This window comes from Equus asinus, chromosome 15, assembly GCF_041296235.1.
Source record: "Equus asinus isolate D_3611 breed Donkey chromosome 15, EquAss-T2T_v2, whole genome shotgun sequence".
Taxonomy (NCBI): Eukaryota; Metazoa; Chordata; class Mammalia; order Perissodactyla; family Equidae; genus Equus; species Equus asinus.
Window position 1 is genome coordinate 19,323,168 of NC_091804.1, and position 27,244 is coordinate 19,350,411.

Sequence of the window (27,244 nt, forward strand, 5' to 3'; positions counted from 1 at the left end):
TTCCCTGCACGTCTGGTGTCCGCGCTTCGCCTGAAACCAAGCGGCGCCAGGAGGCTGGAAGCCTTAGGGTTTCCTTCCATTTCAAAGGCTGCTTTATACAAACCCTTCACTGCCTTCAACAGTGAGGCAGGCACCAAACAATACACAAAATAAGACAAACGTTGCTCTATCTCCAAGGGGAAGGTTTTTTTTACATCAATTATTCTGCACAGCAGAAAGAGGAGGTTCAAAGTCACTCTCTACCAAGACTCCATCTATAAACCTCTCTCCTCAAAGCAGCCTTTTAAGCCAGAAGACCAGGCAGTTTCCAGCAGGTAGGAAGACCAGAAGTGGGAGAGGAAGGCTCTCGCAGAACCCGCTCTGCTCCCCACGAGTTAATCAGTACACATCTCAACTCCTCGCTTTCTACTGGCCTGAAAGTATAACCAGATTCTCCCCGTTCCCTGAAAAGATGTCCACTCCAGCAGCCCTTTTTGTCTGGTTTTAGTCTTCCAGATTGTGCTTTTCGTACCAGCTTACTTCCATCAGGTCAAGAATCCCCCCACTACCTGAGGAAATTCTGCCCTGGGGAGAAGTCCTGTCTTTCCAAACAGACCGTTCCAGGATTTACAGTGTAAAGTGAGCCGGAACTGCCCTTCCAAAAGCTGCTCAATTGTCAAAGTTACAGGTACAGAATTAACCTGCACAATTCAGTTCGCAGAACCTTGAAATAAAACATGTTTTTACAAAGGTTCACACAAAGGCTAAATGACAGCAGAGTTAATGCACAGATGATCTCCAAGGCCATACGGACGAAACTGCGGCTAGATGGTAACACACAGCAGCTCGCCTTATATTTAGCAAGTTCAACAGGACACAAAACCACAGTCAGCAGAACACAGAACAGCTCTCCCCTCAAGTGGCTCCAGTGAGTGATGCTGAATTTCAAAATACACGCAGGTTTAACAAAGCTATACTGAAGAGCAAGTGAAATACAGCAAGTCCCCACTGCCACAGACGTGGTCCACTTTTTATATGCATCTTTCCTTACTGGTTACTAGTTTAGATTGAATTTTTAAGGATTTATCTTGATGACTTAAAAAAAATACACTTGTCCTTTCTTGCTTTGATTCAGGCAGCACACAATTATAAAACTGAGTCTCTTAAAAAACAAAAGTCCACAGATCCCATTGTGGAAGGTTCCAGGAACCCCTCCCCAGGTAACGATCAGGGGATCTTCAACAGCTCAAGCAGTGCTCCAACGGCTCCAAAATAACCCTGAAAAAAAAATACACGAAAAATAAGAGCAATTTTCCTTAGAATTATTTAAATTACCATAGATATGATTACTAGTGTTAAAGCCAACACTGCTTAGTTCCTGACACCCATTTCCTGAGCACCTATTTTGCTGAGCCCGAGGCCAGCCTGGGAGCAGAGAAGCTGTGAGGAGCTCCCGGGCTGGAGAGGAGGGTTGGATATACAACAAGACGACAAGACTTTGGCCTGTCAGATCAAAACGCACAGCAGGAGCTACGGGTGCCATGAGGCCTGCAGCGGCCCAGGTACCTCTGGGAAGAGACGGTACGTGGGCTGTCTCCCAGGGAATGAGATGGTGAGAACCAGCAGAGGCCTGGAGCACTTCCAGACAACTAAGCAATAAAGGGGAGATGGAACATGAAGTGCATCGAAGCAGGAGAAGCGGGGGAGTGGGAAGGTCACAGAGGACGGGGGCCTGACTGGGCTGGGGGTGGAAGGGAGAGCAAGAAGGGGCTGAGGGCAGCAGGAAGATTTAGGTCCCTTCCATGCGTCTGGTGATACCACCCCTGAGAACAGGGACATAGGAACAAGAGATGTGGACAGCAAGGAGGGGGCTTCCATACAGAATGTGCCAGGCTGAGGCACCCCAGGCAGCCGAGCAGCTGCACCCAGGAAATAACTGGATGTCTGGAGCCAGCACAGGGTGGCGGTCAGGGAAGCACTGGCAGAGGGCACAGGCATGAGACCGCAACAGCAGCTGAAGAGGCCAATGCAGACCATCTCCACAAGTAACCAGTCAAGGTCAAATGCAACCAGGAACCAAAAACCAAGACATGCTAACCCAAAAACAAGGATTAAATATAAGAGAAAATGAGACAAAATCCTCAGTGGCAGAAAAAGACTGCCAGGAGGAATCTGAGAAGATTCCTACAATGATACAGAGGCATCAGTCTCCAAAGGATAAGACTGGACAGTAAAGTACTTTAAGACAGACAGAACTGACTGAGAAAAGAATATGGAAAGATCCTGAAAGCCTTGCTTGTGGGCTCAGAAGAACGCACTACAGTCTCTGCAATATCATAAATAACTAAGGTCCACTCCATTTCCCAAAAGTTTCTCCAAGAAACACGGGGCCACACAACAGAGAGGCTGAAGCCAGCCAGACCTTTCACTCTATTCTTGGTTTTCAAAAACAGGCAGTCACTGGGGCCACCCGGTGGTGCAGCAGTTAAGTGAGCATGTTCCGCTTCGGCGGCCCGGGGTTTGCCGGTTCAGATCCCGCATGCGGACATGGCACCGCTTGGCAAGCCATGCTGTGGCAGGCATCCCACGTATAAAGGAGAGGAAGATGGTCATGGATGTTAGCTCAGGGCCAGTCTTCCTCAGCAAAAAGAGGAGGATTAGCAGCAGACGTTAGCTCAGAGCTAATCTTCCTCAAAAAAAAAAAATAAACAAACAGGCAGTCACACAGATCTGTGTCATGAGAAGAGGCCAGAAACTGTAGGAGAGACACAGCTGAGGAAGACTCAGCCATCAGGAATCCCCAGCCACAGTCAGAGGACAGACTCAAGGGTGTTCATTTTCTAATAGCTATACACTTTATGTGGTTTTCTACACCTGTGTTTCATTTTACAACAAAAAAGGAAGAGATAAACTTAACCATTATACTGAGTTCCACTGAAGACCCAAAACCTACTATCAAGTACAAAATAGAGGCTATGACAAGCTACAAAGTGCTAGTCTGAGAGAAGGATGAAAGAGAAAAGCTTGAGAAAAATCCACACAAAGCTTTCACATCAATGGTTAAACTGACTATAACTATGTGAGGCAGGAGAATATATCAAGATTTGGCCTAAAATAATCAAAGTTCCACAAATGCAGAAATCAACACTAGAGTCAAAGGCCTAATGTAAATGGAAAACAGAGGCAAATGGACCAGCAGTGCCAACTAGAGAGGAAAATGAAGTCAGCAGGCAATACGAATGGCAAAATCTAAGAACAAAGTTTCATGAAGGGTTCATATTATAACTGTTATGATATGAAGATACAAATTTAAAAAAAAAAAAAAAGGTAGCCTAAGAAATTGACCTCCATGTTCTGCCTAGGAAAAGGTTCAACAAGAGGAGAAATTCAGCAGGAGCAAAGTTATACTAAAATACAACACTACACAGGGTTTCTTTTTATTCTAATATAAAGCAAAATAAAACAAGTCAAAGATCACAAAAGGCAAGATGTATATAAAAGGTGTAAGAAACTTGATAATTGAGTGCCAATTTAGTAATAACATTAGAAGTAAAAAGAAAAGTTAGATGACAAACTTTAAGGTTTTGGATACGGGGAATTTGTGCAGTCTGGGTTTTAACTGTGAACTCAAGCAACTTAAAAGGAAAACCAAAGTGCAACTTTAAAGGAAAAAGCAATCTTTCTTTATAGCACTTAGAATCCTACTTTGATTTATGTCAATTCATAAAAACACTGTTAAAGTAAATACGCACACTGAAAGATGTTCATGATAACACTATCGAAAATCCAACAAAACTTGAAATAGTTCAACTGCCCCACAACCAAGGAGGAAAGAGAGCCCCTTCCAGAGCTCTGATTCTATTCTTCCCCTAAACTGGAAAAACGGAAAGGCACTTTTGGAAACACGCTCTCAGGTGGAGAATTCAATGATTCTTTTCTATTTGTCATTCCTAGTCTGTCTAGGTGTAAGTTCTTGTCATAGCGTGGTTCTAGTCCCGGAATGTTTTTTACTGATCTATTTGTTTTTAGAACACACATCTTAAATGAACTATATCAATACATAAAAACTAACATCAAAAAATGAAAAAAGCAGAGCCCAGAGTAAGTGCACTTACAAAGCACAATGGGAAAAACATACAGAATGGCTCAGAAAAGAATATGGCATCAGAAATACAGCTGAATGTTCTTCAAGACTTTTTTCTTTAAAATTGCTGAAGCTCACAAATGAACCAAAAATCTACCCTGCATTAAATCAAGAAAGAAATAGCTTTTGAACATTACAATCAATGTTAAACCCCATACCACACAATTATGAAAATAATTAAGAAGCACTGAGGGGCCGCCCCATGGCCAAGGGGTTAAGTTCGCACATTCTGCTTCAGCGGCCCAGGGTTTCACCAGTTCAGATCCTGGGCACGGACATGCCACCGCTCATCAAGCCATGCTGAGGCAGCATCCCTCATGCCACAACTAGAAGGACCCACAACTAAAAGTACACCTATGTACTGGGGGGCTTTGGGAGAAAAAGGAAAAAGAAAATCTTTAAAAGAAAAAAAAAAAGAAGTGCTGCACCCATTTCACCTCTACTCCAAGTGGCAAAAAGTGTGAACTGCACGCCTGTTATATATGTCACATACCACAAGAAACCCACTTACCTCATGTTCCGAAAAAAGTGCTTTCAACTGTCCCTTGGACCAATAATCCAAAGCATATGCCAAAAGCCGCATAGCGATCGTATTAATTCTCAAGAAATTTCCAACAAATATCACCTGGTTAATGTTCTGAGCACATCAAAAAAAGGCAATTAGTTTTCATCTTAATTTCTGTTCTCTCGTAAAAGCTACCCCAAACAGAGCACCATGTGCATAGTTTTTAGCAGCAAGTTGACTGCTGATCAAAAAAAAGTGTTTACATTTAATCCAGCTGATCCAGGGCTATGTAAATTTGATCCCCACACAACTCTGGACCCACTTCAAAGCATGCCAGAAAATGTCACAGAAGAAAACAGATTAGGAACAACATTTGTATTAAATATGACAAATAATAACTATTAAATAAGTTTCATACAGATAAGTGAAAAAAGATAGTAAGACCAAATTCAAAGAAGGAAAGTGACACAAATAGGCAAATTATACATGAAATACCACAGAAAAAAATTCAACCTCACTACTGATCAAAGTAAGTAAAATTTCAGACATATTAAAAGTTAGCAAAACAACTAACTGAAGTTCCACCCACCAAGTTAGTCAAGCTGTGGTAAAACTGACCCATTCATTCCTTGCTAAAGATGATCTGAACTGGCACAGCCCTTGTGCAAAGCACCTTGGCAATACCAGTCAGGATTCATAAGCACGGTCATATTCTTTAGATGAGAGTCTCACTCCTAAGTCCCTTATCAAGAATAAAATTCAACCAAGGAATAGCTTCACACTTAAAAACACTTTAGCACAGAGCTATCACTGGCAAGCAACCAAATGCCCAGCTCTATGTGAATGACTTATGATGTGAAAAGAAATCAAATATACAGCCATCAAATTTACAACATTTAAGTAAAAATATGAAATGGTACATACACCAACTAAAATCTTAAAATACACTGGCACAGGAAAGGGAACATGCAATAAAGAAAAGAGTACTGTTAACATATTCAAATGAAGATTCTTTTTAATTACTGATGCTGATACAGTATCTTTTTAACAATGAGACAATCCTTTCATACTTTTTGAGGTTTCATTTTTAAGCCACATGCCTGTATTATCTATTTAAAAGAATAATTTTAAACAAACATGTATAAATAGGATAAGCTATAAAGCTGCACCAACTGGCTACCCAGCGGACGGCCATTCTTGGTTCTTTCATAGCCCTGTACAATGCTGCTTGACCTGAATGCTACAAGGCAGCACTGTAAAGAAGCTGAAAGCACGAAGACACAGCTCTGCTGCGGTGGAGGGGGCAGACGGGGGTCACTCCTCGGCCCGCTCAGTCTTCTCCCAGCTTCAGAGACTTCCTCTGGATTCCTTCCCAGGGACTCAACAGCCCCATGATGAGCATGGAGTCTAGATTCAGCATCGCTACCCATCACCACCACCCAATAGTCCCATCATCTGGTACACTGGCTACCTTCCTACCTTCCTCTACTTCTAGATAGCAGCAGTGTTTATCTTCAGTAAGATTAATCCACATGTGAAGAGTATGAACTTCGTCAATGAAAGAAACTCTACTACATATGACTACATTTAGGCACTCTCTGAAGAAGACACGTTGTACACAAGGTGGGGCCTACTTAGTAAGTTCCGTATTTTCCTCAGAGCAACTAAAGAAACTCATGTTCCCTTACTTCATTAAGGGCACACATTCTTGCTATTGAGCCAATGTTGTTGGTGATGGTGATCAAAGTCGCTCTGGCGAGGTCCTCTTTACTGACGGCCTCTCGCTTCTCCTTGCTCATCATGTTTCCAAAGCTGTGATGGAAAAAGAAAAAAGTTGCTTAACCAAAGGCAATACAGCTCAACAGAATTTGAATGGTACTTTACTAAGATAAAAGTGACCTTGTAGGGCGACAGTGTTCAAATCTTCAAACTTTTTATTACAAAATAACAGAGCATCTGCTCGAAGAGAAAGAAATGCAGCTTCAAAGAGAACCCTCAAGCGTTCTGAATGAGCAAATAGTTTTCCCTGTGGTTTCCACTGAAATCTAACCTTACTACCAGATAGTTTGAACATTCAGTAGGATCTCATCAGATCCACTGTAAGGCACCACTGAGCCTTCTGAGACCAGGGAAAGGTCCAGGAAGACACCTCTGTTAGCGCCGCATCCCCACTGCACAGCTGTTCCACTCAGCCGAATGTCACTTCCACAGCTGGTAAGCTGCTGTATCAGAGCAAAGTGCAGACAGCTGAGAGTAAACTACTTCAGAGTTGCAGATTTCCCTAGAAGCACTTCAAAGTAGCTGACCAGCAGAAAGGCTACGTTAACAACCGTGACCAGAACAGAAACCCAACCAATCAGAAAAGGAAGTTATTACCAGTGAGGCAATGCTGTACACATAGAAAATAAAATCTATAGCATTTACAAAGTGCCTACAATTAGTAAACAAGCACGTATCTATGAGTGCCTTTTCTATTATTAAAACCCACATGCCCCAATACACAAAAAACAACTGTTTTTCCAAACAGTCTGGAAACAAACTTAAGAAAACAATTCCATTTACAGTAGCATCAAAGAGAATAAAATGCTCAGGGATATATTTAACAAAAGTGTAACACTTGTACACTGAAAACTACACAACAGTGGTGAAAGAAAGCAAAGATCTAAATCAGTGGAAAGAGACTCCACCTTCTTGGATCAGAAGACAATAATGTTAAGATGCTGTACTCCCCAAAATGATATACAGATTCAACATAACCCCTACCAAAATCTGTCACCTTTCTTTGCAGATATTGACCAGCTTGATCCTAAAATTCATATGGAAAGTCAAGGGACTCTGACCAGCCAAAACAATCTTGAAGAACAAGCTAGAAGATTCACACTTCCGAATTTCAAAACTTAGTACAAAGCTAGAGTAATCAATGTAGCATGGTTGGCATAATGATAATCATACATTTAGATCAATGGAACAGAACTGAGAGTCCAGAAACAAACCCATACATTTATGGTCAACTGATTTTCAACCAAAGGGCCAAGAGAATCCAATAGGGAAAGAACAGTCTATTCAAGAAATGGTGCTGGGAGAACTGTATATCCATATGCAAAAGAATGAATTTGGACCTCTACCTCACACCATATACAAAAATTAACTCAAAATGGACCACAGACCTAAATGTAAGAGCTAAAACGATAAAACTCTTAGAAGATGGGGGCTGGCCCAGTGGCATTAAGTTTGCACACTCCACTTGGGCAGCCCAGGGTTCACTGATTCGGATCATGGGCACGGACCTACAATCTGCTTATGAAGCCATGCTGTGGTAGGCGTGCCACATATCAAATAGAGGAAGATGGGCACAGATGTTAGCTAAGGGCCAATCTTCCTCAGCAAAAAGAGGAGGATTAGTAGCGGATGTTAGCTCAGGGCCAATCTTCCCTAAAAAGAAAAAAAACTTTTAGAAGAAAATACAGAAGCAAATCTTCATGATCTTAGGTTAGGCAATGATTTCTTACATGTGACACCAAAAGCACAAGTTATGAAAGAGACAACAGATAAGATGGACTTCATAAAAATTTAAGACTTCTATGCTGCAAAGGACACTATCAAGGAAGTCAAAAGACAACCAAGGGAACGGGAGAAAATATTTGCAAATTACATATCTGACAAAGGACTTACTGTATCCAGAACATATAAAAATTCCTACAACTCAATAATAAAAAGATAACTAAAAAATGAACAAAAGACTTGAACAGACATTTTTCCAAAGCAGATAGGTAGACAACCAATAAGTACACAAAAAGATGTTCAATGTCATTAGTCATCAGGGAAATGCAAATCAAAACCATAATGAGATTACTGTACACCTATTAAAGCAGTTACAACCAAAAAGACAGACAATAACAGGCGTTGGCAAGGATGTAAGGAAATTTAAACCCTTATATATTGCTGGGGGGATTGTGAAATGGTACAGCCGGTTTGGAAGACAGTCTGGTAGTTCCTCAAAAGATTAGACACAGAGTTGCCATATGATCCAGCAATTCTACTCCTACGCATATACCCAAGAGAATTAAAAACACATGTCCACACAAAGACTTGTACGTGAATGCTCACAGCAGCATTATTCGCAATAACCAAAAAGTTCAAACAACCCAAATGTTTACCAACTGATAAATGGATAAATAAAAGGTTGCATATCCACACAATGGAATATTATTCAGCAGTGAAAAAGAACAAAGTACTGATTCATGCTACAACATGGATGAACCTTGAAAACATTATGCTAAGTGAAAGAAGCCAGTCACAAAAATCACATATTGTATGATACCATTTATATGAAGTGTCCAGAATAGGCAAATCTAAAGAGACAGAAAATAGATTAGTGTTTACCAGGGCCTAGGGGTGGGGGAATGGGGAATGACAGCTAATAGACAGATGATTTCTTCTGGGATGATGAAAATCTTCTGCAAGTGATCCTGGTGATGTTTGCACAACTCTGTAAATACACTAGAAGTCATTATGTTATACACTTTAAACATGTGACTTCATAGTATGTAAAGCTGTTTAAAAGGAAAAAGATACACTCAATATTTTATATTTTATTCCTTTATTTCTGAGAACACACACGACCCCTTACCTTGAAGCCACAGCCCAGCCTGGCAGTCCAAACCTCTCATAGTCCCCTCCATAAATGTCTCGCACTAGTTTATCCACTTTGGTGCTATCACCACGAGATGCCATTTCAAGAGCTTCTTCAAAAGTGGTACAGCCAGTAAGAAGACAGCAGAGACCAAAAAAAGTTCCTCCTCCAAGACTGATTAAAAACAAACAATATAGTATTATAACATTTTTTAAAATAAGAATAGGAAAGTAATATTTATGAACTCAAAACTATGTTCATGTATCAATCCACTCTAGCCCGAACCCAATCATGCAGATGCCACTGGTAGGACAAGTATGTGAAAGACAAAAACGGGTGCCTAAGAGACACCTTAAAAATACAGAGATGTGAGCCAACAAGCAAAGTGGCAAAACACAGGGCCCACCTCCCTACGCAGGCTGGTCATCTGCTGAGTACAAGCAGCCCCAGGGGCAGAGCAGCCTGACGCACCCAGGGCCATGCTGGCACCTCCTCTCTCTCTCTCCAAGCCCAGGCCCGGAGTCATCCTCATCCAGGCAGCTTGTCACCCTGGCTCAGCAGCCCCCGACCCCACCAGAACTCCTCCATTAATGTGTTTTCTCCCCCAAAATTACTCATTCTTTAACTCACACCTGTTTTTAAAAAACTTGTTTATCCCAATCCCCAGCTCCTTGTTTTTCCTAAAGTGATCTCTGATCTTTAAACTAAAACATATTCATTCTCATCTGCCATCTAATTCTCCTTTCAGACCACCCTCTCCCAATCACTTTTCTATTGCTCAGTATCTCAACTTCCAGATCTCACACCAGCCCCTTGCTGTGTGTGTGTGTACATGTAATATAAAATCTAGGCCAGTTTCAAAGCTGGGATCTTGCCTTGCCTTTTCCTTATAGATGTTACCTAGTAGCTTTGGTTACTTTATGGTATACGCACACCATACACTATCTGAGGGCAGGACCATGGACTCAATGAATCTGCTGATATTTTATGAAACTATGGTAATGAAGTATTGAGCAATAGAAATTAAATAAAAGTAGGTCATGAAATTAGAATTTTCAAAGAGAAAACATCTGTCTGCATAATCCCAGAAAAAATTTATATCTTCCACACAATTTTAACAGGTTCTTGAAGGTGTACTTATATGCAATACCTGAAAACTCAGTTTTAACCCATTATGATTTCGAGAATAAACAATGACCTTTATATAAAAGACCTACCTGGTACCCGTGACCCGCTTGTAATTATCTTTGGAATATACCGCTAAGATGCTAACCCCAGAGCCAATGTTCACCAGAAGCAGAGGGTACGGATTTTTCAAATCAAACGGTAACTTCTGACATTTTTCAGAATCAGCAGGGTTTTCAAAGTAATAGCATTGTGACCGTCCATTGAATCCAACTGAGTCAATGTATAAAATTCCTTTTACTAAGCAATCTAGTTCATCAAGCTTGCAAAGCTGAAGATCACCTATCTGTAATGAAATAAAAATGTATTCAGATTTTTCAACAAGCCAAACAGAAATAAAAACCTCATTTAATAAGGCATCCTTCTACATTAAACAAACCATAAAAGTGCTCACGATGTGTATTTTTTATGCATGCTTTACAGAATAGATCTGGGGACAAAAAACACAGGGATGGGCTGACAAGACAGACTCCTAGTCCCACAGACCCAAATACACTCCAGCCACAAAGCACTGCAGCAGCTGGAGAAATGTGCCAGAAACCCAAACAGAAAATGCAATGTCTGCTCACAGGGCCCATGAGGCGGGAACGGAGCTGAGCTCACAGCCCTGTCAGAAAGCAGACTCCAAGAAATCCAAGCACCTGGGGACACGTAGCGGGAGCCGCAAGGACTCTGACATCTGCCTTCCGGAAGACCCGATTCAAGGCTATGGAGCAACCAAAGGAGGCCACACTGTATTATTAAATGCCTGAAGCCAAAGGGCTGAAAGTGTCCAATGAGAAGCTAAGATTTTTCACTATCTCAACTGGTTACAGCCTCTGAAGAAGGGAGGATTTTAGAAGTATCAAAATTTAAAACATTATCAACTTAATTCCATTTAAATAATTAATAAAGGAATGATTAAATTATTATTCATATTATGGAACACTGTATAGTAATTAAGAATGAAAAGGATAGGATCTTCATTCAATTTAGCATTGAAGTGCGAAGAACTCCAAGACATTCTTTAGTCAAAAAAGCAAGCTGAGAAACATTTTATGCAATCCGATCTAATTCGCCTATTTTTAAAACCATGTTTATATGCACACGTATATGTCATACAGTCATGCACAGAAAAACTAAACAGATACATAAACTTTTAACAGTACTGACCCTGGAGCAATGATATAAAGAAACTTCCAAGCTTTACTCTGTGAACTTCTAACCCATGTGAACATTTACAAGCACGTATATTCAATATATGTGACAAATGTAAAGATGCCCCAACCCCCTAAACCACCTACTTCTCTTTACAGCCGAGTTTAACCCTGCAAGTTCTCCCCCTTTAATTCAACTCCTGTTTGATTACATTTACACTCAATTTATTCTGATCCACAGCAGAGACAGAAGTTAACAGATAACTTCGTCTTAATCCTTAATTAATCCCTAATTAAGAATATTAAGTTACTCCTCTGATCAAACCCAAGCGCTTGAAGTGTTCATCACTGTCCTTACTTCATCTGCTGGTGCCCTCCCTGCCACAATGAATTCAATACCCACTTCCCGACACTTGAATCTCAAGTGCCAGCATTTTCATTTCTAAGTCAAATCGTTTTACACTGGTGGCCTATTGGAATCAACATAATTTTCTGTCATTGTATGTCACACCAGTATCTCCTTTTATTCGTCCCATAATTCACGTTATCCTGAAGTGTTCTGCTGTGCTATTATTCCTAATGAATCCCAGCCTATCTGCTATAGTGAGATGCCTGAATGCACAGGTAATTTCACTAACTCAAGTTACTCAGAATGTAGGTTTTTCAACAACAAGCAAACTCAATATAATGTGAGGAAATCTCATTCACATTAAAAAAGAAACAGTGTAAACTCAACTATTTTTTTTCTATTTTTTTTAAATATTTTATTTTTTCCTTTTTCTCCCCAAAGCACCCCAGTACACAGTTGTATATTCTTCATTGTGGGTCCTTCTAGTTGTGGTATGTGGGACACTGCCTCAGCGTGGTTTGATGAGCAGTGCCATGTCTGCGCCCAGGATTCGAACCAACGAAACACTGGGCCGCCTGCAGCGGAGCGCATGAACTTAACCACTCAGCCACAGGGCCAGCCCCTAAACGCAATTATTTTTAAAAATATCTCACTGTGGTTTATTAAATATTAGTCACTCCTAATGCACAAACAGGATTTGATAGGCATTTCATTTGATAGTTTTCAAGGACATCACTGGTGCACACAAATCAGAAACCCCAACAGCCTAAGAACCAACTCCTAAGGCACCCTCTCCTTGGATTACCACACGACACTGAACCTCTGGTAATAGCCTGAATGGTTTTCAAGTATGTTCCACATGAGTCCTGAAAATAGAGAGGTTTTCTCCTCTACCTCTCAGCTGTGATCCAGAGGTCACTATGAGGCTTTCACAGAAGAGGGGAACCTCCTCTCCGCCTACCTCCCCCTTTACTTATAGGAAAAGAAACCACTGAAAACCAACGACCAAGAGAAATCCAAGAACAGAGTATAAAACCTTGTTGAAAAATTCATGTCAATTTTATGTTATGATTATGGTCAGTTATGGGAGAAAATCAGGAGACAGAGGACAGAGGAGGAGGACAAGGTCACAAACCATACAATGACACATGGTTTGGGGTGGGGGATGCAGACTAACAGGCAAAGGCAGAATATTTGGAACAATATTCTCATTGGTGGCATTAAAAACATGGTCAGTGGAGCTATTTTAAATCTATACTGCACCCTAAGGGTCCAAGTCCTAGCCAATTCACTTGTCAACCCCCTCACCTACCCCCACATCCACCCTCAAAGGACCCAGGCTCAAGGTCTTGCCGTGTTCACTGAATGAAGACAAAACCAAGTGCCTGCGGGCACACCTAGTGTCCAGACATGATCCACAGACTTATAACAAGTGTGCAGCACAGAACACATCAGCAGGCACTTGAGGAAAGGAGGCTCTGCTGTCGACCATCTCCTACTAACCCTGAGGCCTGAAACCACTGCTTTGGACCTGAGTTCCTTGTTTTTTTAATTAGTAAACTTGCCAAGAAACAACTGAGGGGGACAAGAGAAATTATGTGGTAGACAAAACTGGAAACAATTTTATGACACGAAATGACACTAATTTTTAAAAATTATTTTTCAATCTCATTGTTCAAGATTTAATGATGTTGTTCCCCACAGGTAGTTCCTTACTCTGCTTATCACAGATTCACTGTTTTTTCATACTCAAAGAACAATAGAATGCTATCTATGCTTTTAGTGGTTCTGATTCTCATCAACTCATCTGAACTGGGCAAAAAGTAAACTATACGACAATGTCTCCATGGCTAACTCCTAACTATCATTAATTTATATTTAATCTTAATTTGACTCAAGAAATTTCAAATTCCATTAGAGATGGAAATGATTCCACCATTTGCTATTGGTATTACTTTTAACAATCAGATTACCATAAATCGTATATAAGCTAAAAAATGCATACTGTGCGAAAATCCTGCTCAAATTTGTACGCTCCACCTCCAGTAGCACAAAAGACAGTGTGGAGACTCGAGAAGTTTTTATCTCTGCCCATTTGAATAAAAGCAGGCATGTCATGGGTGGGAAAGCGTATAAAGTGCAGATTGCCTTTGCGTCCACACAGAGTCAGGTCCTTCAGCTCCAGGTGCACGTCCCGAATGCCCGTGGACCCATAAGCCACATTGGAGGTCAGGTACTTCCGAATGCTTTTAAGACTTTCCACTTCTTCCTCTTCTTCTTCAGCAGTGATGTCTTTGGGTTCAAAATAAACCAGCTTGACCAACGTTCCACCAATATCCAAGCCAAACCATGGAAAAACTAAAGAGGAAGAGAAAAAAGTCAGAAGCAGCTTTTTTATGAAAATTAAACTTATACTTACTAGATCAGCAACTTATTTCATACCCTGACGTTTCCAAGGACTACATAAACAAAAAGGTTTTTGGGAGAAGAAATATGATTCTGTCTGATTTGGAAGCACATCTTAAAAAAAAAAAAACTACAAAGTTCAAAAACAAAAACACCAGAACACTGAGCCAACCCAACCCTCTTATACTGCCCACACTACACTATGAAATAACAAAAAACAATAAAATGACTACCCATGAACCTCAGCTCTGAAAAAAGAAGACTGAGAATGAAAATCTTCATCCTTTCCATTGGCTTAAAAAAGAAACGTTGAGAATTTTCAAAGTTCTAGTTTTCTACTCAAACGAGGAATAGAGGAAATTCCCAAACCTAAGTACATATAAGCTCCAGCGGTCAATTTCTCTCAAAACCTGACATCCTAAAAGAAAGTTTCAATGGACTTCAACAGAACAGATGTTCCAAAATATATGTTTCCAAAAAATCTTTCCCAAAAAATGGCTTCAGGAGATTGGATCAAGATGGACTGCACAGACATACATGCCATCCCTTCCCACCCTAAATCTAAAAATGACTACAGTTACAGATTATGTTATTTTCTAAAATAATTCTGGGAAACAAGAAGCGATACTATCAGCAGAACTAGGTTGATGGAGGCAACAACTATCCAGAACCCTCAAAAGAGGAATGCTTAAAAAAACTGGGAGCAGCTACAAGGGTGGGGGGAGCACAGAGGCACTCTATCCAAGCTGTAGATAGTGGTCGCTGCCGTGGGGAAACAGAAGCAGTCACGGGTGATCTGTGGGGAAATACATTTGGTGCAACGGGACAGGCCAGCCACTTCCGTCTACTGAGAACCACATCCCACCTCCACTCCCATAGAGGGAAAGTCTTCACTGAGCACAGACACTTGAGCCCAAGAATCAGAATGGCACCCACCTAGCTGCTGTTACCTAGAAGAAATGGGGAGCCCCTATATCTGGCCATATATCCCATCTCTCCCCTACAATTCATCCTGACAGAGAGGTAAACAGACACTGCATCCACTGACAAGACAACAGCAATTCCACATAAAATGGCATAAAACATTCCATTTATATGAAACTCCAGAAAAAGGAAACTAATCATTTTGCATCTGATAAAACGCAGATCATACCATGGGGGAGGGAAGGAGGGAAGGATTGCACAGGGACAGGAGAAAACTTTCCGTGGTAACTCAAATCTTGATCGTTGGGGGCAAGGGAGGAGATTCGTGGGTGTATATATCTGTCAAAATGCATAGAACTGTACACTTCAAAAGGATGCAGTTTATTGTACGTAAATTATATCTCAATAAAGACATTTTTATAAAAGAGAAAGACTGATTTCCAAAATAAAGCTCAACAGATACATCTGACAACAAAAATGCGCACAGAAAAAACAAATGGAAAAGGAAACAGAATTCTCCCAAGATGCCTGGGGAGTATGAAGACAAGGTAGATATACAGAATATAGAACCAGAAAGTCCAATATCTATCTTATGTGAGTTCTAGAAATTTTCTGTGGGAGATGGGGGATGGAGAACACGAATCATTGGCTTGAAAGACCCACTAAGTGTTAAAAAGAATCAATCAGTGGAAAAAGGGGAGACTCAGACCCATCCTATTGAAATTTCAGGAAATCCTAAAAACTTCCAAAGGAAAAAAGTCAATTCCTACAAAGATACATAAATCATGTAAAGGTAAAATGGGACTTTTCATCGACAACACAGATGCTAGAAGACAATGGAGCACTAACTTCAAAGTTATAAGGAAAAAGATTTTGAAATTCATATTCAGCTGAATCATCTTTCAAGTGGAATGCAAAAGAAACTTTCACACATGAAACAGCTCAACGTTTACTACTCTAAGACCTCTGAAATAGTAAGTAGATGCACTTAAAATTAAAAAAGGATTCAAGAAGATAGGAGCTGTAAGAAACAATGATAAACAAAGGAAGTAATATATGCCGACTTCTAGAAAAATAAGCAATCTGGAACCAAAACACTTACATGATTTCAACAAAGGAAGTCGAAGAGGGAACAGACAGGAGAGGGAGGGGAAAGCAAGGAGCATTTCTGTCTAGCTGGGGAAAGGAAGATATAGATCTGGTTAATCCCACACAAGAATAAAGAAGTGATGGTTTAAACGTGTTAAAAATTTACATGTAACTCCAGAAGAAGAGAAAAATGAACATATGACCTTCAAACAACTAGCGAAAAAAAAAAATCAGTTCAAAAACAAAGAGGAAAATAAGAATGGTAAACACAAAACGAAAAATGACAGGAATGAATGTAAACATAGCAGTAGTCACAAACAGGTCAAATTTCTCTTCCAGATTGAAGAGGAAGTTCAACTTTATGCTTATATAAAAAGATGTGTCTAAAACAAGATAATTCAGTAGACTGAAGGTAAATAAATGGTAAAACACCCACAACGGAGTCCCATCATAAGGAGTTGCTGCCAGCTTTAAGATGAAAACGGCATTCAGACAAAGGTACTCATACCCACATCTCAAGCACTCACTGGAGACTGACACATCAGACACAGCAGCGGACTTACATTTAGGAAGCATGGTGTAGTAAGAGTCAAACCTTGGGCTTCAAGACCGGCGTTGCATTTAATAGGGGCTATTAGGCTCACAACTATGAGAGGTGCCCCTCCAAACAGTGATCTACCAAGGAAATAAGATTCACAACTCTCATACCCACACTTTCTTGAAATTACATATTCACTGACCAAATCAATGGGAAGAATCACTGGCACCATTTATTTAACTGATTTGCCACATTTATATAGTTGAATTCGGTTAAACAAAATAAATGCCTGGACAATGTTACTCCACTGTACCAAGCAAATGTTAAAAGAAAGCAAATACGATACTAGCAGACTAAAGAGAACTCAAACAAACAAAAAGCATTAAAAGGGGACAAAAAGAAATGGTCCTGGCCAGCCCCATGGCCAAGTAAGTTCCATGTGCTCTGCTTCGGCAGCCTGGGTTCGCAGGTTCCAATCCAAGTGCAGGCTTACTCCACTCATCAGCCATGCTGTGGAGGCATCCCAAATACAAAGTAGAGGAAAATTAGCATGGATATTAGCTCAGGGCTAATTTTCAAGTGAAAAAAAAAGAGGAGGATTAGCAACAGGTGTTAGCTCAGGGTGAATCTTCCTTACCAAAGGAAAGAAAAAAAAAAAGAGGGGCCAGCCTGGTGGCACAGTGGTTAAGTTCCCACATTCTGCTTCAGTGCCCCAGGGTTCACCAGTTCGGATCCCAGGTACACCTCATGCCATACTGTGGCAGGAGTCCCACATATAAAGGAGAGGAAGATGGGCATGGATGTTAACTCAGGGCCAGTCTTCCTCAGCAAAAAAGAGGATTGGCGGCAGATGTTAGCTAAGGGGTAATCTTTCTAAAAGGAAAAAAAAGAAAGAAAAGAAAAAGAAATTGTGATATGCATTAAAAAGCGTAATTGATATGATCCTGACACATACTTCAAAAAACATTAAAAACAAGGAGAAACTGACAAGTCTAAAAATCAGTGTGAAATGACACAGGTCTCAGAAATTTGCACACACACACAATAAAGGCATACAGATGATTTGAATATCACAGCTAATAAGGTGGATCTATTAAACACAAATAACTTTGTATCAAAAAACCAAATACACTTTCCTCTCAAATACCCATAATCCTTCACAAAAATTAATGGCACTAGCTTCAAGAACCTCAAATTCCAAAGAACAAAAACAAACCACATTTACTTTCCACAACACCTCAAAATTAGAAGCTAAGCCAATGGACCAAAAAAACGCATTATCCACCTGGAAATTTTTAAACCCACTTCTATTACTCTGAGATTAAAGAGGAAATCAAAACAAAATTTATTTTAAAATGACAATAAGAACACTATATATCAAAACCAATAGGATACACCCAAGTTGGCACTCAAATGGAAATTTCTAACCTAAAATGTTTATCAAATGTATTCAACAAGAAAGCCTGAATAGAAGAAAATGTCTCATACAATTTGAAATGCTAGAAAAAGAACAAAACAGACTCAAAATAAGCAGAAGTTATTAAAGATGAAAGCAAGATGTCACAAAATTAGAAAAACATCATCATGTGAACAAAGCCACAGCAGAGGTGATCAATAAAATCAGGTGCTGGGGGCTGGTCCCATGGCATGCTGGTTAAGTCTGGTGCGCTCCACTTCAGTGGCCTGGGTTTGGGGGTTCGGAACCCAGGTGCAGACCTACACCACTCATCAGCCATGCTGTCGTGGCAACCCACATACAAAATAGAGTAAGACTGGCACAAATGTTAGCTCAGGGCTAACATTCCTCCAGCAAAAAAAGAGGAGGGTGTTAGAGCAAATCTTCCTCACCAAAAAAAAAAAAAAAAAAAAAAAATCAGGCTTTGAAAAAGCTACTAAAACAGACACATTTTTGGTAAATGTATCCAAGAAAAAAAGAGAAGATGTAGCTTTTCTTAAAAGAAAAAAAAGATGAAAGAGTACAAAACCAGAGACTGTACAAATAAGCTAATATACAATTTTATAACAATAAGTTTAAAATGTACACTAAACAGAGGATTAGCTAGAAAAAAAAGTACAAAAAGTGGCTCAAAATTAAGTAGAAAACACAGAAATAAAAGCACTGAAAAATTTTTTAAAAAGGTCAAAGGTCTACCACCCAAACAACAACGAAAAAGCACCAAGCCCTAACGGTTTCCAGGCAAACCTTTAAGAGCTTCTGGGCACAGAAAAATCTAAAGATTCCCAAGTCATTCTAACCTGATATCAAAACTAGAAAAGTATCTCACAACACAAATGCAAAAACATTAAATCGTTAAACAAGAGAATCCAGTTGTGCAATGTGTGTAACACATGGATGTTGGCCATGGCCAACAGTCTCCTCAGGAATGCAAGGATGGTTTTCACATTAGAAATTCCAATTAATGAGGCTTGCTTACATCAGTAAATTGAAGGAGAAAAATCATGATTATCTCAGTAGATTCCAAAAAATAAAAACTAAGAGAATCAAACCAACAGAATAAAAAAATTTTCATAAGTATTTGGATACAAAAAATATACAAATACCAATAGCTTTTCCTATTTAATAAGCAAAACCCAACAAGAAAATCACATGAAAAAATGTCATGTATAACAAAAGCCATAAAATATTTAGAAATAAATCTAATACTAAATATGTATGATCGCTATTAAAATGGTGTACTGAAAGACACAGCAATGGGAAGATGCATCCTGTTCCAGCAAGGAAAATTAAATACTAATAAATGTCAATTCTCCCCACGTTAATCTAACAATGTCAATGCAATTCTAAAAACACTGTGGCTGACTCCCCAGCAACCATTCCACCTCAGCCCTAGGGACGGTCCTGATGTTTTCACACCAAAAAAAATTCCATTCCCAGTGACCACCTAACCTAACCTGGCATGATTCATGAAGTCTGTCCCTGGCATTTAGAAGATAAGAGAAGTTTCTTCACTCTTCAGAAAGCAACAGTGCTAGATATGATCGAAGCAAGGAGATTCAATTCCTATTTTCCTACTAGTGGCACCATTCTTTAACCAACAACTTTAGGATGATGCCAACCTTGTGGATAGAAAAGAGGAGAGAGACAGCACTCTACCAACAAACATATCACATCAAGAGGACTGGAATCTGAAGATCTCGATATATCTAAGACCAGTGGAAGATCTTCTAAAGCTGAAAGCAAATTAAGCCTTACTCCCCTTTCCTTGGATTATAAAATTGAAACATTAGTATATGGCCATTGTTTTCAAAGACCATCTGTTAACAGCCAAGCATTATATTAGGCACTTTACTGATGAGTTTGTTTAATGTTTACAATAACCATACAAGATAAATTCTATAATCATCCCACTTTACAGATTAAGAAACTGAAGGGCAAAAGAGCCCATGGTCACAGGCAAGAAGAGGAAGAGGTGAGACTCAAACCCAGATTTCTTAAATCCTTTAACAAGTATCTCTTAAGTATTTATACAAACCTAGGAGCACAGAACACATATTCTTGGGTTGATAAGAAAATAAAATTAAAAAGCAGTTCAACAAAATTCACATACTTTTTAAGTAAATAAAGAGGATCGACAACATATAAGGAAAAATAAGGCACCTTAAGCAAAGAGAATAGCTCAGTTCATATCCTTGTTATAGCCTTTAATGGTTTTTGGATTTTTCTCATACTACTGATCCAACCATCTACGTATCCAAGAATTAGGGGGCAGTGAGAGGCATGGGAGGTCCATTAGACACATGCTCTCTCATAATGGCTGAGGCAAATGTCTCAGCCCTACAACTCTGTTATTTCTAAACATTTAGCCTGTCCAAAGGGGCTTAGATGCCTACCACTGACTGTGAGACCGCCCTGTATACTATAACACAATGAATACTGGAATAAGCCTTCTAATTCTTATTTAAAACACTATGTGTTTCTGGTGGGAAGTCATGGAAAAAGGAACTTTGCTATACCATCACATTCCTCCCATCTCACCAAAGGAAACCTGTTTATCACTTCTAATTAGTGAGTCTTTCCATTAATTTTCAGATATTTTAGTCTGTTTGAAGCCCTTAGCACATTTCCTGATATTAAGACCTCCAAGGTACTCAGTCTAGACAATCTATACTTGACTTAGGACAATTTCTACAAAGAATTTAAACCCTCCCTCACAGATTATTTATGTAAAATCATCATTAGCACAATGTCTCTCTCATAACAGGTATCAACAAGTGAAATACTTTCCAATGGGAAATATACAGTTTATAAGAGTATGCTCAATTTTAACATTATGAACTACATCTTATCAAACCATATGTGGTTAAGATATTACAAACTCTGAGGCCAGCCCCATAGCAGAGTGGTTAAGTTTGCACTCTGCTTTGGCAGCCCAGGGTTTCGCCAGTTCAGATCCTGGGCGTGGACAGAGCACCGCTTGGCAAGCCTTACTGCAGTAGGCGTCCCACACATAAAGTAGAGGAAGATGGGCACAGATGTTAGCTCTGGGCCAGGCTTCCTCAGCAAAAAGAGGAGGATTGGCAGCAGATGTTAGCTCAGGGCTAATCTTCCTCAAAAAAAAAAAAAGGAGAAAAAAATATAAACATAGAAAACCTAACAGACTACTAAAAAACTGCAAGATGCTTTCACTTTTAGAAACTAAACTTTAAGGGGCTGGCCCCATGGCTGAGTGGTTAAGTTCATGCGCTCCGCTGCAGGCGGCCCAGTGTTTCGTTGGTTGAAATCCTGGGCGCAGACATGGCACCGCTCATCAAACCACACTGAGGCAACGTCCCACATGCCACAACTAGAAGAACCCACAACGAAGAATACACAACTATGTACTGGAGGGCTTTGGGGGGAAAAGGAAAAAAAATAAAAACTTTAAAGAAAAAAAAAACTAAACTTTAAGCCATTACAGTCATGCATCACATAACAACATTTTAGTCGACAATGGACCACATACATGATGGTGGTCCCATAAGATTAGTGCCACATAGCCTAGGTGTGTAGTAGGCTATACCATCTAGGTTTCTGTAAGTACACTCTATGATGTTCGCATAACGACAAGATTGCCTAATGATGAGTTTCTCAGAAGAAATCCCCGTTGTTAAGTGAGGCATGACTGTATTTAGAAAAGTGTTTTTACATCCTAGTCAGTCTCACTGACTAAACTGAGAAAGAACATAAACTGAGAAAGAACAGTGTGTGAAGATAAAGATACCCCAAGTTATGAACCTGAAAAATGATCACGAGGTTATAAATTTACCCCCAAGAACAGCATCACTCTTTTCTTTTTTTTGAAGATTGGCACCTGAGCTAACAACTGTTGCCAATCTTTTTTTTTTTCCTGCTTTTTTTCTCCCCAGATCCCCCCAGTACACAGTTGTATATTTTTTTTGTTGTGGGTCCTTCTAGTTGTGGCATGTGGGACACTGCCTCAACGTGACCTACTGAGTAGTGCCATGTCCGCGCCCAGGATCCAAACCCTGGGCCGCTGAATCGGAGAGCGCGAACTTAACCACTCGGCCATGGGGCCGGCCCCATCATCGCTCTTTTAAACGATCAATCAAAATAGCTATTCTTTTCACTGCCTACTGAAGTCCTCTCCAACAGCCTACAGTCTATTATCTTGTTCCCTCTCTCTCCTTTTAACACGTGCTGAAGCAAAATATTTTTAATAGCATACATCTCTTCTTGCTTATTGTTCCCCAGATAAATAGAGGGCAGGGATACCAACACTGAACAATCATATTATCTAAATTCATGATTCATACATTGGACCCTAAAATAATACACTGTACCATTTTACACAGCTACATAATTGGACTATTTTTAGGTCCTGCTTAATGCTTTATATTTGTTATACCTCCAAAATGAGGGCCCATATTTACTTTGATTTCATTTAGATTTAAAGATGATATAACAATAGCTTAAAAAGCATCCTCTCCCATTCCATCTCTCAAGAATGGGTACAAAGCAACAGAAATCTACTTTTTCCCTGAGCTCCTAGTGGGCAGCCCTTCCCAATTCCCTAACTGAAGATGTGAAACACTGCACCTGATAAAGGGCTCCAGCGCCAGTTCCATTCTGCCAACACAGACACTCCCCTGAAAGCCAAGAGAAAGCAATCCATTTTCTAGGTTAGGATGGTCAAGCTACAAACAAAAGTTTTATTTTCTAGACTAATGGAGGCTAAAGGTATTCTATGATTGGCATGAGTCCAAAATCAGCACGTCCCAAAGATCTCCCTGGCGTGCTACATGGCTGGGAGTCACCTTCAAAATCCAGCTTGTCGCCCACATGCCATGGAGAATTCCGATCCCAGGGTTCCCATACCTCCTGCACATCTGCGGTCCTTGCTTAAAATGTATGTTCTCTTGTCACCTGCGTGTATTCATTCGTCAAAAATGTCCTGGCCAGCCCCATGGCCAAGTGGTTAAGTTCGCGTGCTTTGCCTCAGCCGCCCAGGGTTTCGCCAGTTCAGATCCTGGGCGTGGACGTGGCGCTGCTCATCAGGCCATGCTGAGGCTGCGTCCCACATGCCACAACTAGAAGGACCTACAACTAAAATATACAACTATGTACTGGGGGATTTGGGGAGAAAAAGCAGAAAAGAAAAAAAAAAGATTGGCAACAGTTGTTCGCTCAGTACCAATCTTTTAAAAAACAAAAAAGGCCACTATATGTAATCATGCCTCAATAAAATTTTAAAAATTAAAAGATGCACATTCCTAGACCCCTTTGCAGACCTGAATTTTTTTTTTTTAAGCTTCTAAGCGATTCCACATAAGAACCACTACTCTGAATTATACTGAACGTACCTTCCCCTAACCAGAATGGGGAAGGTCAAGAACACTGGGTCTGAAGTCAGACACCCAGAATCAAAACACAGCTCCATTACGAACTCACTATACGGCCTTGGACAAAAGGACAATTTCCCTGAGCCTGTTTCCTCATCAGGAAACTGGGGATAAAAAACACCTACCTCACAGGGTGACTGTGAGACTTAAAAGAGATGTTTATGAAATATCTGGTGTAGTGTCTAACACAAAGAAGTAAGCACTATGTTACCATCATTAGCATCTTTGTTTCCACCATTTAAACCAATCTTTGGTATTTCTCTCAGTCCTCTGAGGCATATTCCACCTAATCTAAAACTTCTGAAGAACTTCTTAGAACACAGGGCTAGCCTCATCCCTAATGACTGTGATGCATTAAGTCTGAGATTGGGGGACTGGCCCCGTGGCCGAGTGGTTAAGTTCGCGCGCTCTGCTGCAGGCGGCTGGGTGTTTCGTTGGTTCGAATCCTGGGCGCAGACATGGCACTGCTCATCAAACCACACTGGGGCAGCGTCCCACATGCCACAACTAGAAGGACCCACAACGAAGAATATACGGCTATGTACCGGGGGGTTGGGGGAGAAAAAGGAAAAAATAAAATCTTTAAAAATAAAAAAATAAAAAAAAGTGTGAGATGGGGACAGGTTTGGGAATCATACTGCTCCAGGGAAGAAGTACAGCAGAACAGGACTGGGGCCCACAAGAATTCCTAAGATAACTGAATAGTTCCTTCTACATTCAAACGACAAGTAGTCTTCTACCTTTAGACAAGTAGTGTAATAATGTCAGAATAAGGTTTCTAGCCTCAAAAGAAAGGTGGTACCACGCCACACCCAACTCTCCCATCAATAAATATAAAGAGATGTAGTCTTTATTGAATTCTCTCCAAGTTAAAACCAAAGTACATTCTTGGAGGGCTCAGCAGTCTACACACTGCCTCTCCACCTCACAGGTGCACCCCTGGACAGTACGGAAAGAGCAAATGAAAGAACAATACCTTGTTTATTTCTTTAGCAGGTCTCATTACCTGAGAGATGGCTTTTCATGATTTATCAGTCAGTCAGAGAAAACAAGGAAGGGGACCATAACAAACACCAGACACCAAAACAAAAAAATAAATCCTACACCATGAATATTTGTTAGTTCCTCAAAAGATGTTTCAAAACCCCCTTATACACCACCACCACCTCCCAGACAGTCTAAACCAGTGTTTTTCAGAGTAGTCTGAGTCACCTATATCTGAATGATAGGAGGAGCTTGTTAAAAATGCAGCTTCTTAGAACCCTCTCCAGATTCTGATTCAAAAAAGAGAGAACTGGACCCAGAGTCTGCATTTTTAACTCTCAAGGTCATTTTTATACTCAAAATTTGGAAGTACTTCCACAGTAGCTAGAAATTTTCAGCTCAAGTAAGAGAGCCTTAAACACAAAAGATGATAGTGACTATGCTTCATCTTACAGCAATGAAGAAAGAGCTAATAGGACATAATGCAGTAAGGCACAGAGCTCAAGAGCAGGGGCTATGAAGCTAGAATGCCTGAGTTTACACTTCTAGTCCACCGCACACTAGCCATTCGTCACTAGGCAAATGTGCCCCAGTTTTCCCATCTACAAAATGGAATACTACCACCTACCTCAGAGATATGAGGGCTAATGAGTTATTAAAGCTCTTAGAAGAGTACCTGAAAAAAAAACTTAAAAATTAAAATAATTTTAAAAACAGTGCCTGCCTCGTGCAAACACCCAAACTACAATACTTATTTAGAATCTCTGTGGCCATCAGCAACAAACAGCTGACTCGATGGCTGAGAATCTTATTTGCTGCATCTCTAGAATTTACATCCGCCTCTAAGGATGGAGTACAAAACCATAAAGAAATAAATGTTTTGCACCGCTTAAACATGAGGTGCTTCTCAAATAAAACACAAATCAGACAACTGACTCTAAAAATGGTATAGGTCGAGAGTGGATAATCTGTTTTCCAAATCTCTTTCAAGAAGATAGGAAAAAACCAAAGAATTGAAAACTCCCAAACTTTTCATAGCAAAATAGGGTTACATTTAGTATTTAATCATCCAAATCACAGAAGATAAGGCTAAAGCAACTGGGTGTTTGGGCTGAGGTACAAGACTACCCAATAAAGACCTCACACACTTTCTCTCACTCTCATGATCTGCATTTAAAACAAGATGACTTCCCGAAATACGAACTTGGCAACAAGAACAAAAAAAAGTCTAACCGTATGTAAGATATCACAATATTGTAAAGCTCATACAGAGCATCAAGAGCCGATACTTCCAGACAGAGGACCTGAAGACCTGTAAAGGGGAGAAACTATTTGGACCAGATCACAACGCAGAAAAAGAAATCTGATGATAAAATGGAGAAACCGATTCTCTGGAAAGAGCGTGTGCAACTCCCTAGGCGAGGTTCCCTCAAAAGAAAAAGCCAAAACGCCCAGAACGCTCTCCGATCCTGAATCGTGAGCATCAGCAAATAGAAAGAAAAGAGAGGAGAAATCTGGGGGAGAGATGACCCGAATTCCCACGGGAAGAAAAGCAGCCAAAGCCGAGTGCAGAGAACACAGAATCCAGTTTTAGGCCTGCAACAACTCAGGGGGCAGTTAATCATTTTCCAGGAGGCCCGAAATCTCCAGACAGAAAGGGTTTAACGTCTTGGAGCGCAGCTCTTTGGAAACCCACGGGAAAGAGACACTGGGGATTCAAAGGCTTGGGGAGGAGGAGAGAAGGGCGGTGGAAATGAGTCAAAAGAGGGCTTCTCGGGGATAAAATCATGTGACTCTCGAGCAAAGAATGCCCAAGGAGCTAAAAAGAGGGAGGAAGGGTCCTGGGGAAAGGCCCTCCATTCCGACCACCGGGAAGCGCAGACCACGGCGCGAGAGGGCCGGGCGGGGGCCGAACCCCCAAACCCCCGCGTTTGGACCCGAGGCCGCCAGCCGGGTGCCAGCCCACGCACCAACCTGGGACCACCGTGCGGGGGCACTGTGCCTGCGCCAGCGCGCGGGAAAAACGGCGGCCCGGCCGGAAGGGGGCAGGGCGAGCCGCTCGGACGCCCCGCCGGGCACTTACGCGGCCGCTTCTTCCGGAGGCTTTCGACGCGCTGGCGGGAGACCGAGGTAGCGCCGCTGTAGGAGCAGGGCCGCTCCCGCCTTACGCTGTCCGCCGAGGCCGAGGCCCCGACGGCGGGCGCCGACGCGCTGCTCGCCCGGCGCCGCAGCGGCTCCCGCCGCCGCCCATCGGGCCCCCTGGGCGCCGGCTCCCGGGCCGACGAGTCGGAGGTAGCGGCGGCCCTGCCGTGGTGTTCCATGGGCGCGCCGAGCCGTCCCGTTCCCATCCGCAGCAGCCACCGCTGCCGCCCGAGCCAGCCCCCCAGCGCCGGACCCCTCGTCGCTGCCTCCGCGGCCGTCCAGCCCGAGCAGAAGCGCACCCTCGGCCGGCCGCCTCTTCCGTTGCGCCAACGCGCAGCAAGCCAATCCAAGCAGGCCGGGGGCGGCCCG

The 27,244-nt window shown here is 41.2% G+C and overlaps 1 protein-coding gene across 3 annotated transcripts; it reads right to left on the reverse strand.

Annotated features, from left to right (window-relative positions):
• Positions 1–693: 693 nt before the first annotated feature.
• PANK2 (pantothenate kinase 2) lies at positions 694–27,203 on the reverse strand. Of its 3 annotated transcripts, none has more exons than XM_044747816.2 (7): positions 26,817–27,201; positions 13,937–14,289; positions 10,479–10,732; positions 9,259–9,435; positions 6,317–6,440; positions 4,635–4,760; positions 694–1,257 (listed from the first exon to the last, which is right to left on the reverse strand). In XM_044747816.2, the coding sequence occupies exons 1-7, from the start codon at positions 27,079–27,081 to the stop codon at positions 1,207–1,209; spliced, it is 1,350 nt and encodes a 449-aa protein (XP_044603751.2). In that variant the 5' UTR covers positions 27,082–27,201; the 3' UTR covers positions 694–1,206. The 3 variants fall into 3 exon arrangements, with proteins under 3 accessions (XP_044603751.2, XP_070341721.1, XP_070341720.1); XM_070485620.1 differs by having other exon boundaries at positions 26,708–26,821; XM_070485619.1 differs by lacking the exon at positions 4,635–4,760 and having other exon boundaries at positions 805–1,257; positions 26,817–27,203.
• Positions 27,204–27,244: the final 41 nt, after the last annotated feature.